The sequence below is a fragment of the Egretta garzetta genome, unplaced genomic scaffold (assembly GCF_000687185.1).
Source record: "Egretta garzetta isolate BGI_Z169 unplaced genomic scaffold, ASM68718v1 scaffold682, whole genome shotgun sequence".
Taxonomy (NCBI): Eukaryota; Metazoa; Chordata; class Aves; order Pelecaniformes; family Ardeidae; genus Egretta; species Egretta garzetta.
In genome coordinates, this window is record NW_009258820.1 from 441,842 (window position 1) to 454,482 (window position 12,641).

Genomic DNA, 12,641 nt, shown 5'->3' on the forward strand with positions numbered 1-12,641 from the left:
TGTACATCACTGAGCCTCACCCTGCACTTGCCTCTAGACCTGCTTTTTGTCCCAATGGATTTTCAGATAATTGCTGGCTGGCAGCTGGCTCTGTTACTATCACCAAGCTTAGTGGGTTTTTTTTTTTTTGTTTGGGTGCTGTGGGTTGGTGGCCCTTGTCAGGGAGGCCACTGCCCCCTCCTGCCTTCACCTTCCACCCCTGGCTCCCCTCCCCCTGACAGCTGGAGCCCCTACCCTGTCCTTCCTTTCTCACTTTGCTAGGGGTTTGACTTCACTCCACTCTCCCAGCACTGTGGAGTTTTCCTTAGGCGCTGAATGGGACAGAACTCTCTTTCATGTTTCCAGGTGCAAATTCAAGTGTTATTTTCACCCAGGAGCAAGATGTTGATAGCTGTTTTGGTTTTATTTAAGTGTAGCTGTCCCAGGGCATCCCAAAACAGACATAGGGAGAAACTGTTCTCCAGTAGTTACCGGAGTAACGGCCTTCTCTCAGGCTGTGGTGTCCAAGAGGTCCCAAAGGCTGGTCTTCTCGCTGGTGACAATTCCTGCGAAGGAGCTCTTTCCTGAAGCCATGAAACTCAGTGGCGTTTTCCACAGTATGTGTCCAGGGAGCAAGGATCCAGATCCAGCACTCCCTTGCGCCACTCTGGGGCCTGTCTTTTGGACAGCTCTTTTTTACCCTACTGTGGTTCAGTTTCAGTTCCCACAGGAGAACGGGTGACGCAAACCGTCTCCCTCCAGCTCCCTTGCATGTCACTCGCTGTCTCCTGCGAGGGGATGTGGGACCATCACCTCCCAGGCTGAGAAGGGACCTGGAACTCCACCTCGCCTGAATGTGCGTTCCAGCATTAGAGCTATTAGGTGCACCATAATGCCTCTGCCTATTTAAAACCGGTGATTTTTGTACAAGCTATGCATTTGGTGGGTGTTAGGCAAGGTGTGAAAATACGTGCCAGATCAAGCCTTCTCAAGTGCTCATACAATTCTCTCCCTGGGTCTCATTAGGGTTAACCAAGAACTCTGGTCTAGGGGGGAAGGCCAGTGCAGCTCACAGCACGTACAGACCCTCAGGGGCCCAGGAAACTTAAAGCATTTCTTGGGCTGCAGTTTTGGCACCCAGACCTTTCTTGGGCCAGTTCGCAGAAGGTCCCTCTCTATGCCCACTTGCTACTCTCCGTGGTCAGACCATACTGCAGAGGCATCAAGTTTTCCTACGCGGCAGTATCATTTTAAAAGGCATGGTTTTAACCAACCAATTTTCATCCAGATGTCCTTACCTTTCCTGATGCGTAACCTACAGATGCATTTACATCACCTCCATGATTAAACCCATTAATGTGTTTAATAGCACCGGATGAGCTGCACACATGGCTGCACCAACAGCCAGGTATTTGCAGGAGTGTTAGAGACCACCAGATGGCTATCTCCGCCAGACTGTTTTGATACTTGCTGAATTGAGTTTTCACTGGCTGGGTTCTTGAGATCCAATACTACTTCTTGCTTCTGGCTAGTAGCTCCTTACAATTAGGAACATTCTTTTCGCCCACTTCCACAGCCATTTTAAGTGGAACAGGTTTATGTTTTGTTTTCCACAAAAGATAGATGGTTTTTTTCGATCATGTCCACCCTGAACTCACTGATGCCCTCCCCAACCTGCAATCTGTTTTACATGGCGTGATGCACTGTCCATGCAGAACCGCTTACAAATACTGTCTTTGTCTTGCTTCCAAAAAAACCCACCCCAAACCCAAACAAATCCTTTAAACGTCATTTCTGAGAGCTTTTAAGGGTAAGAGTTTCCTAATAGAACTCTTCAGCCAGACCTGGATTGCTAAAGCCAAGCCTCAAGTAAGTTTAGAGAAAACAAAATCGCAAGGTATCCTGCAAAAGATGAGTATGGACCCATCATCCTGCCTCCATAACTCCAGAGGGGACGTGCTGAAGGATTATTATTCAGCAGTCCTGCTCACAAACTCCGTACCAAGCTCCCTTACATCACCAAGTGCTTTGGATTAGAGGGCCAGACCCTTCATTCCAACCTTAAATGGCACTAAATTCACAGACCCTGTAGCCTTTTCCTTCTGGGCTTTCACTTCCCAGATGCAACTGTGTGCTCAGGTAAGAGTAACCGTGGAGAAGACTTTGCCTTCAGTTCTTGTTTTACCACCGAACCAGCACTCGTTATACAAGGATGACTCAGATACGCCAGCACAGCTCACTCCAGCTCAGAGCTACCATGTCCTTTCAGAGGTACAGAACTTCCAACCTGTATTACAAATACTCACCTTAACAACACTCCAAGGGCCACATCATCCCAGGTATTTAGGTACCTGGAAATCATATGCTGTTATCCCCAGTAGGTACAAGTACGTTACAGTACAATTGCAAAGGCATTTGAGTGAGTTATAAAGACAAAAATGCACAGCAGAGATTACGTGAACGATACTTGTATTTTTCTTTTTTTTTTTTTTTTTTTTTTTTTTTTCCCAGAACAACCAAGGACAGGAATAGAAAAGCTCCGGGAGAAACATCACACAGACAGTTTAGCACCTGAGATGTTTGAAGAGCTAGTGAGCTCGGAGACCTTGAATTTGCAAACTGCTGTAAGTAAAGTGATGCACAAAGAGGTGCGATGTCTCTAAAACATAGATTAATTTACTTTGAACTTAAAAGGATTTCTATTTAATGAAGGTATGCTGGATCTCTGGCATCTTTAGATGCCTTTTTAAAATTATGCTCCAGCAGAGCTACAGATAAACCCAGGAAAAGGAGAAAGCTCCTAAAATCCTCTGAATTGTGTCTACTGAGAATGCTTAAGTGGCAAAATTTAAGACCTGTTTTGTGTATATGTGCTGAGTTGCCCTCGTAGAGAAATGATTTGATTAAATGAGGCAATAATTAACATGGGAGGAGAAGCAGGGGTTTCTCAAGCACTGGATGAGGGGAAGATGCATGCTGGTAAGAGGCCAGGCTAGCATAAAGGCAGCGCTACGGAGGATGCGTGTTTAACACGTTGTCCCATGAAGAGTCAATGGTCTTTCTTGCTTCGAGGCAAAAAGGAAAAAAAAAAATCCTATCTAACTGAGCATATTCCCCACTTGACAAGGAAAGTTCTTGGAACAAAACCAGTAAATAAAAAAAGCAGAAGAACTTAAAAAAAGGTCATCACTAACCTGGCCCAGAGCCCATGCACCTGTGTCTGAGTTAACCAGCTGGGAAACCTTAATTCTGCAAATCGTCTTACAGCATGGAAGAAGCACTCCAGAAAAGCACCTTTTTGCATGCGTGTGTGTTTTTAATAAAGAAAGGGGGAGAGCATATAGGATCAGGTTTAACTGGCGAATTGGACACGCATGTCCAGATAGGAAATTTCATCTGATAATTCTAGAACTGATGAGACTGAGCAACATCATAATGGAGCGTTACTTTCTATGTACATTTTTTTTTTCTCACTGATTTCTACCATTTCCATTTCCAGTCTCACCGTTGGGCTTTTTTTTATTTTACTAAAGGCCTAAAATGGGAACTCCATGGGGTAAAGCGCACCTACTGTTCGCTGGAAATTTTCTAGTGCTGACATCTCAGCAGTGGATTCAGCTGACCTGGTGATCAACTTGGTTTGTCCTTGCCTACATTTTCCCCTGAAGCCTTCACTGCCATGTTAGCTAGACTGATAGCTGGAGTGGCTTTGCTTTCCAGTGCAGGAGGTGTGTTTTTAAATTCTTACTTGCAGTTGGCTATTTATCAATTTCTGGTAGTTTAGAAGTACATCTTCTAAATACCCGTGTTGAAGAGGAGAATGTCTTCCAAACTGCAGAGCTCTTGCAAGATAAACTATCAAGATTCAGCCTTAATCGCTTTCCAAGTGGTACTTGTGCAAGTCAAGAGGTATTTGGCAGAACTGTAAATTAGCTTTTGTCTGAGGTGGTCAGAAGCTACACTGAGGAGTTTAAAATTTTCTCCTTTTTAAATTCTTATAGACTTTTGATCCATGAGGAGACACCTCTAACAGGTGACTAAGCCAGTGCTGTAGAGAATCCATTCTAATTTGTATTCAGTATTTTATTGAAGACTTCTGCAGTTCACTTTGAAATTGATTTTCAAACACTCTATCCTCCTTGATATTCTGGATTTCCTTCACCCATCAAACTGTATGAGACCTTGCAAGAGCACAACTGCTCAACGTTTGGTTCGCTCTGCTTAAGACATGACTGCAGCCAGCAAAGCGGGTTTGGGAGATCTGGTGAAGTACCCAGCTGATAACAACAAACCACGTTGGATCCAGCCACTTGATCTCAGCATGTCTGTTCAAATTCCCTGGAGTTAGAAGAGGCCAGATGCTTGTGTTTGTATCTGGATCCTTAGATGCACTCTCAGGCTTGAGACTGGTGGAATTTTCACTGATTCAAGCCAGGCAGTTCACCAGCACAGTATTCCACTCAAACAATTTTTAAAACCTCATACCTTCACTTTGTTACTAGAGCTTTTTGGTATCAGTTAGATTGCAGCACATTCTGAGCATCTCCACAAGCTTTCACAACATGCTTTCCACATGCAGTTCTGAAAGATACCGGGACACCATCTTGGGAAGACAAGAAGCAGACCAGGATGAGCTTGGTCATTTCAGCTTCTCCACCACCACAGATACCAACTTTGAATTAGTTCCTGGATTTCAGTTTGCCGAAAATCAAACTCTACTCCACTGATTATCTGAAGGCATCAGTTGATTTGGATTTTTTTTTGCATGTACACAAGAGGTCTTCAGAGGTACTGCAGGAGGCACCTCATGTGGTACACTTTCTAGATCAGTAGGCTTAGCAAATACTGTGTGTGTTGCCATCTCTGGTAGAAATATAACTGTTTCTAAGGCGTCTTTTTTCTGAAGGCATGAAAGTGGAGGCAAACTACAACACACACGTTGGCAAAGGAGGTATAAATTAAATTACACCCTTAGGAAGGAAAAAACCCGCCCACAAACCTGAACATTTTACCCAGAGTATGTACAAGTCATAAAACATGCTCTATTTCATGTACATTTCAAATAATTATCAACTTGTTAAAGGCATTCCATACCACCACATCTTTGCCAAAATTAATGTTCATTTCAAATAAGTTAAAGTTGAAGACAATTTAAAAAATTACCCCAGTAAAAATCCACCCAGCACAGTATTTCAGTGTAAATATGAAGATCTGTGATAAAGGTTTTGTGCAGTTGTGCTCTTGCAATAAAATGAAGGGCAAAGAAGATGATTAACAATTTAATTCAGCGCATAGTTAAACTGGTTGGCAAACTTCTCGTGCTTTCTTTGGTCCACTCGGTTCATTGCTTTCACCACCCGTTTCATAGCACCTCTGAAAGAGAAATAAAAAAAAATAATAAAACCAGTTATGTTGATTCTATGCAATCTCAGAGAATGTTTATGAATGTTGGGGGAAAAAAAATGAACTATGATTAATCACTACCATGCTTCTGAACACTGCACTGATGAGGCTGAACAAATTTGTCTTGTTAACTAAATTAGCTGCAGCAATACAAATAGTTTAATTCAGCAATGATTTTATTAACAGGAGTAAACAAATTAAAGTCTTTCAGTTTAATGGCTGTGCATTCCACCCTCCTGGCATTATTTCTGATAGTTTGCGAGTTTGATTTTCAAAAGCACCTAACTGCTCTCGGGGAAAAAATAACTAAAAGTATCTAACAGGATCTAAAAACCCTAATATTTAGAAACCCTTATGAAATCCAACCTGCAGATCTAGAATGTTTTTGTGGGGGGGAAGGGCTTGCTTTTTCAATTTTCACTGTAACTCATTTAGCAACTTCCCTTTCACAGGTTACTAAAATCCCATTTCATCAGCTGTGGGCAGAGTAAGGCTCTTGCTCACACCAGCAGCATCCCCATTCCTGAGCAGCAACTGTTTAATCCATAAGCACAACACTGGTTTAGGAAGACACCAGAGAGTCTCATGTATCTCTATGCAGAGAGATAAATTATTGCTCCAGAGCAGCTAAGTGCTTAGAGTTTAGCATAGTCAGGACAGTATGTCCAATATCTTATTCTTTACATAAAATGGAATGGGATCTCTGCTACCTCATGACGGTCAAGCGCTCGAGCCCTCTGCAGTGCCTGCTGCACTCGAAGAAGGCTCTGGAGCATTTTTCAGGTTCAAAAAGCAAATGAAGGAATGAAATTTGGAGCTCTAAGCTTTCTGGTGCTCCTAAATCTGGTGAGGGTTTGCCCCCACGTTGCTGCTCATTATTCGCTGCCGCTGTTTTCTCTCAGCAAAGATGGTGCCCAGAGATTTCTCCTCTTTTTGGAGTGACTGCAATGCTTTTGAACTGGGTGATCGAAGACACCTGCATTTTTCTCCCCCCCTCCCCGCCCAACTTCCAAGTGAAGACCACGCAGCTGAGCTTTTGAGGGTGAGGAAAATGATGCCTAGCCAGCATGAATAGGAGCAGGAGATTCTCATAAAAGGCATAAAGAGAGCAGGCCCATATATGCTTTAACTGGTAAATGCTCTGTTGCATATATCTGCCCCCACAGAAACTTATGGTAGCTGTTGTGCACAGCTGCGTGCATCTTGCCTAGGGAATCTGGTTCTTCACTGGATTCTAGAGTTCCCACTTTTATTGGTTACTTTGGGTGCCTCTAGCACAAAAGCTCAGAAATCCGAGGCTGGTATCTGCAGGTGTGTTCAGATGTCACCCTGCCTCTGTTTATGAAGAAGGAACTTCTCTCCTAACACACCTCTGCAGACCCAGATGCTCTGCCAGCACAGGAGGTACGCCAGCTAAAGGCTTGGTTTGAGGGACTAAGTCCCATTTAAGAACATGGCACTGACTGACATCTCCTTTGATTTCTATATCAGAAATGCAGTCGGCAAGTTCCATCATGCAAAGTGGATGGCTTCAAGTCTAGTGCTGTTGGACTCTAGGTTGTCACAGTCTGCCTTTATCACTTCTGAGGGTGCTGCAAGCTGTGCAGTAAAATGAAGACAAGACATCCACCTGGTAGCGTGCACCAGCCTTTTTCAGGATCAGGCCCTGCCCACTATTCCAGCTCTGCTCCTGTGGTTATCTCTGAGAGGCAACTTGACTTCTGTTATAGATAACTACTCTCTGTAACGGCTTCATTTTGAAAGCCATTTTGAAACATCTGAAAACAGAGGATACTTCTTAATAATGCTTCTAAATGGTGGGATTAAAGATTTTCTCAGCAGCAACTGTAATGAAAACCAACGCTCTGAAAAAACACCTTGGAAGAGGTACACTTTTAAGAAAATTCTGCCAATAAAGTTACCAGAGTAAGGAAAATGTGGTCATGGTTTTGCACTTCAAATATTGCCTAATTGGTAGGAGAAAAGTGAGCCTTTAGCAGCGCAGAGTGGCCTTGACACTTTCATGTCATGTAGGTTTTACATTAGCACCACTGGATTGTGCGATACTGTAAATGAAATGAGATCCCACTTTGATGATCTGTGTGCAATTTCACTTAACTTTATTGGCAGACTAGAGCCTGGGTTTATCACCTATACATTTCAAGTAATTTGGGGTTGTTATAAGGAGCCAAGGTTATCATCTTGTTTAGTGCTGCAGAGCATGAAACCTATTAAAACATGACAGGTTTGATTCCCTATGCCTGGCACTAACACACACTCAAAATCATTAGCAAAAACCATAGTAAACCAAAACCAGCTCTTTAAATTTATTTTGTTAAAGCCGATATGAAATTCTGATCATTAGAACTGTATGTCTGTGACTTCTAACTAAGATCAGGTAACATGAGAATTTCACAGAAAACGTGCTATTTCTGTAACTAAAAGCAATGTGGATTTAGCTTTGTTAGTAAAACCATTACATCAGAAAAGGGAAAAATAGAGTTTAAACAAACATCGGGCCTTGGATGCTGTTCAACTCATCCAAAATGTCGAGGGAATAATCCAGCATTGATTATTTCATAATAATAATTTTGCTTTTTTGATTTGACAGCATTAGACTTTTCACTTTCCTTTGACTACTTCATTTTTGACATGTGAAACTCTTTAAATAGCTGCAGCTGCTTCCCATTTGATAAAGACCAGAGCATGCTTAGGCAAATTTATGTTGCAGCCACATCTAACCAAGACTAGCTATCAGAGACAGCGTAACAGAGTGGACATACGAAGCGACCAGGCGTTCTAAAACCCATTCAGCTTGGTGGCTTGGTAGGCTCCCACGTCCAGCTGAGCTAGCATGCCTCCTTTAAAGTTAACTCATGTATGTCTCCAGAAGTCATGGGCACCCCTTTGTTTGAAATGTCTAAATGCCATTGCCATCCAAACAGTTTCCTCCCCAGCTAAACGCAGGCCAAGAGCTACTGTTTGCACATCTGCTGGGAGGAAAGGGAGATGTATAGAAAGAGCACCATTGCGGGAAAAATATTGTGTCCACGTGTCTCTGGTACAGGGAATAATCACCTCCAAACTCTTACACTAAAGAAAGACCTGCAGCAGGTTCCAGTCCTTGATATTTAAAAAAAGACAGTGGGGGTTAAGTGAACAAGGACCCTAACACAAGGTTCCAAATATTTTTCTTAATCAACTGAATGCGTTTTCTGTAGAGAAGGAGAAAAATGCAATGACAGTGTGTCACTGAATAATACACAGGAAGGGATCACTGCGTGTATGTACTGGACTGGAAGGCAACTGCATCAGGCCCAGCCAGCAATTCAGTATTCCCAAGAGTGAGAAAAAATACACAGGACACCCAGGCAGCAGTCAGAAGTTTGGGAAGGTCTCTGAGCATACACCAGAGGCTTGAGGGCAACTGCCAAGCCACTGCTACATGACAAAAGCCAAGGGTTTTTGGCAGATCCTTTTATTAATCGAAGTTCTAGCTCAGGGCAGCCCATATTGGGCTTTCAAAGGAATAACTTCATTATCACTCCCTCTACACTACCACAGTGTGTCTGATGCTTTTAAGTTGTGTCACTCTGAACACGTTATCCTCTTTCCAGATCTAGTACTGTTTGCACACATAAAGTAGCACCCATCTGATTAATAATGATCATCCAGAGATCCACTACAGCAATTAAAGGAGTAAAAAAAAATAAATTGAGAAAAAAAGTCTTTCATAAGGAAATTTTGTAAATTAGCTGGAAATGATTCTCAAAGAAATAACGCCGGTCATCAGTACCTGCTACTCTTTAACCTCCAGAGACATGGAAAGCATTTCTGCTCTGCAGTTAGCAAAGTTGTTTAGCAAAGGCACATTAATGTAGAAACAGAAAGTACTGTTGAAACAAAGAGAAACAGCAACTTAACAGGCTTTAGAGAACGTAAGCATCTTACTTATTGAAAACTTTCTTTTCAAGCCGGGAACGAGAGGTGTTAGCTTGCTGCTTCAGGTCTGTCAGATTTGGATATTTTTTCTTCTTCCCTTTCTTTTTCCCTCCTTTTTCATTATTTTTAGAGGAACCAAGATCCACTCCTGTAGCTGCTTCAACTTCTCTCATGAACTCTGGATCCCGCCACTCTGTTTAAAAGAAAAAGCATGCCCTTTGAAACTCCAAACCCAGGTAGAATTTGCAGTCTCCTAAGGTATGGGGTCTTGTCACCGCTAGGCGAGGACAGAGTCACTGCTGTAAGTTGCATACGCGAAGGAAGGGGAGGATAAAGCAGTTCGCCAAAATGACAGGTCTGGATGAAAAACCCCCTGCCAGTCTGGGATTAGTACCTATTATTAGTGGCTAAAACTGCTCTGTAGGAAGACTTAAGTCAAGTTTTCTCAGTAGCACAGTAGCAAAATTCCAAGGAAACTATTCCATGTAGTAGAGGTGACATGAACACAGTGATTATTATTTAGAAATTGAACAAAATACCAACAGTGTAGCTGAGGGACTTATATTCAGAAATAAATTCCGAATAAGCTTAAAAATAAACCTAAAAAGTTGGAATATGTCAACTTTTGAGCAGAGTGGGGGTGACAACATTGTAACTTTTCTGCATCAAAGAATCAGATCTGCTTCAAAACGTGAACTGGCATTGGACACCTAAATAGCATGCCCGAAAGACAACATGACCCTGTTGCCATGAGCCCCAATCTTGCATCTGAAAAAGATACTACTTTTTAGGTATCCTATATTTCCTCAGTTTAATTATCCAAACCAAGTTTCTTCTCTTGACAATCACACAATAGTTGATTTATCTCATCACAGACTTGTTTTACAGTTTTATCAAAACCTTAATGCTTCAGAATCCAACCATACACTCTAAATAGATTCTAATCATAGATGCCACCATGGAAAAAGCATGCACAATCCTGACTGTAAACTCTTTAGGAAGCAGTGGTCTTTCACCTTTAGTGTAGAGCCTTGCGTATCAAAACAAGGTAACATAGTACAAGGCAGAAAGTAAAAATGTGGCTAGAGGATGGGTATCTTCAAGTGGAAATTTAGAAAAATGGCATTGCATTACAAAGATTTTGACATACAGGTTGGAAAAAATGTAGCAAGAACCACTTCAGAGTAACATGGTCCAAACTCAGCATAAACATCAGAATCACGTATTTTAACAACCAGTAATTGCCACCCATTTGTCATATAGTTTCCCATATGTCAGTCAGCCTTTCTTGCCCGCAGAAATTGTAACACCAAATGTCTACTACCTGTATTTAACATCAATGTAGATACAGAAAAATAAACAGTCCTAAACGACTATACAATTTCACTTATATACCAAGATGCTCACAATGTGACAAATATTGGCAATAACGTGTCAGAAAGGTCAGAGGCAATGTCCCCATTTAAGAACATGGTGTTTAGGAACACCAGAGCAATTTTCCAAGGAAAGGTTAGATCTAAGCTACTATGATATGTGAGAGCAAGGACAGATTAAAATCCAACACACCAAAAAGCACGAGGAAAATGAAGCTGTGCAAGAACTGAGCAGGAGGAGTACAGAGGGAGAAAATAGACCACATATACTTGATAGATCATAAGACCTCACGGACTTTATTTTTTTTTTTTTTTAAGTGAAGGAATACAGAACAGCACAATTCAGATACAGGAACGATTAATCCAAGATTAAGGAAAACTGTCTAAACAGTTTATCTCCCAGTAATAAGAAGGCGTCACAGTTTAGGAACCCAGTGAATGGAGCAATTGTTTAAACACAACGAAAAAACGCCGGCATCCAGTAGAGATGAAATGAGCATTTGAGTAAAATGAAGGAGCAATTTAAAAGCTTTTGAGAAAAATCAATAGAATGCCAGGGAAGAGCAGCCTTTTTGAGCATTGATGGGCCCCTAAAGCTCTTCATACATTGTTACTGAGTTTAGCAGCAGGGAAAAGAAAATTACACAGTTTGCAGGGGTAGGCGGGAATCAATACTGTAGTTAGTAAAGAGATGCTATTTCACATCTGACTGGCCAGCGGCCTGCCTTCACCAGCCTGTCCTGATACCTGTTTGTTAACAAGTCACTAAGGGCTGAAAAACCAGATACTCTTCAGGGCTGACACAAAAAATAGGCACTTAATTTGCTCCTGTGTGCGAACTATTGGAAAAGGATGAACGCTGCAGATTAGCAGGTCAGCGTAATCCCACCTGAATTCGTTGTTTCAGGACCAAAGAGCCCAAAGCACCATTTTGCGGACATTAGCTGGAGTTTAAAATTCTATCCTAAGTTAAAAAACGCTCTATAATATCAATGACAGTGTTGTCAAAACATAGTCATTATCACATGAACTGTATTACCTTTACATAATTGTTTTCCCTCCCCTTCAACCACATCAGGATGAAAATAAACCTACCATCCAATAGGAAAAAGATGTAGGAAGAATTTTGATGCAATTTAACCACGCAACTCATCCCCAAGTTTTAACGTTTGGCTTTTTTCAAATGGTCTTCATTAGCAAATGATGTCAATCCTAAGACCAAAGCACTTGCTGTAAGGAGTGGGTCCCCATTTGTGTATTTTCCATTGAAGCACTGCTCAGACTTGCTTCAAGTCCTTTGCAAAAAAACCCAAACCAAACCCCAACAGAAACCAATCAAACACCCCCCCAAACCACAAGCCCCAAATAAACAAACTAAAGACCATTTTAAAAGGTTTATTAAAATATTGTAAAATTAATATAAAAATACTGAGGCACAGCAAAAAAGGAAGCAACAAAAAGCAGTGGATAAAAGTATTTAGTGACATCTGGTGTACATATGGCTTTAGAAACCTGTAGGGTTTTGTCCAGTAAATTAAGTGCCATAGCTTGTTCAGTATCTCCCCAGCCAGACGGCATGGACCTTTGTATGACATCGCAGCTTAACAACGGCACTCAATAATGCAACGCAGCAATGTCAACACTGGTTTGGGACTAACATACACATCCTTGTGGGCCAGAGGTGAGAAGCCTCTAACAACACCGTGCTGACACTGTAATAAAAATAAATATTACCTCTAGCCTCCAGCAATGGCAATTTCACAGGGGAGGAAAAAAAAAAAAAAAAAAAAAAAAAAAAAAAAAAGATAAAAACCCAGCATTAACCCCTTACAGCAAGCCAACAGCGGCAAAGAGACAAACTGCCAGGGAGGAGATGGGGGAGCAGGAGCAGGCGAGCCGGGTGGACTCTTCCCATAGGAATGGTGAGGAAAAGACTGCATGGGG

At 41.9% G+C, this 12,641-nt stretch overlaps 1 protein-coding gene across 1 annotated transcript in view; it reads right to left on the reverse strand.

Annotated features, from left to right (window-relative positions):
- Positions 1-225: 225 nt before the first annotated feature.
- UVSSA (UV stimulated scaffold protein A) overlaps positions 226-12,641 on the reverse strand; it is a 67,398-nt gene continuing 54,982 nt past the window's right edge. Inside the window, exons 13-14 of the mRNA XM_035889381.1 lie at positions 9,334-9,517; positions 226-5,352 (exon numbers count right to left, since the gene is read on the reverse strand). Coding sequence (XP_035745274.1) covers positions 5,259-5,352; positions 9,334-9,517 — 278 coding nt within the window. The 3' untranslated portion in view covers positions 226-5,258. The remainder of the gene's footprint in view (positions 5,353-9,333; positions 9,518-12,641) is intronic.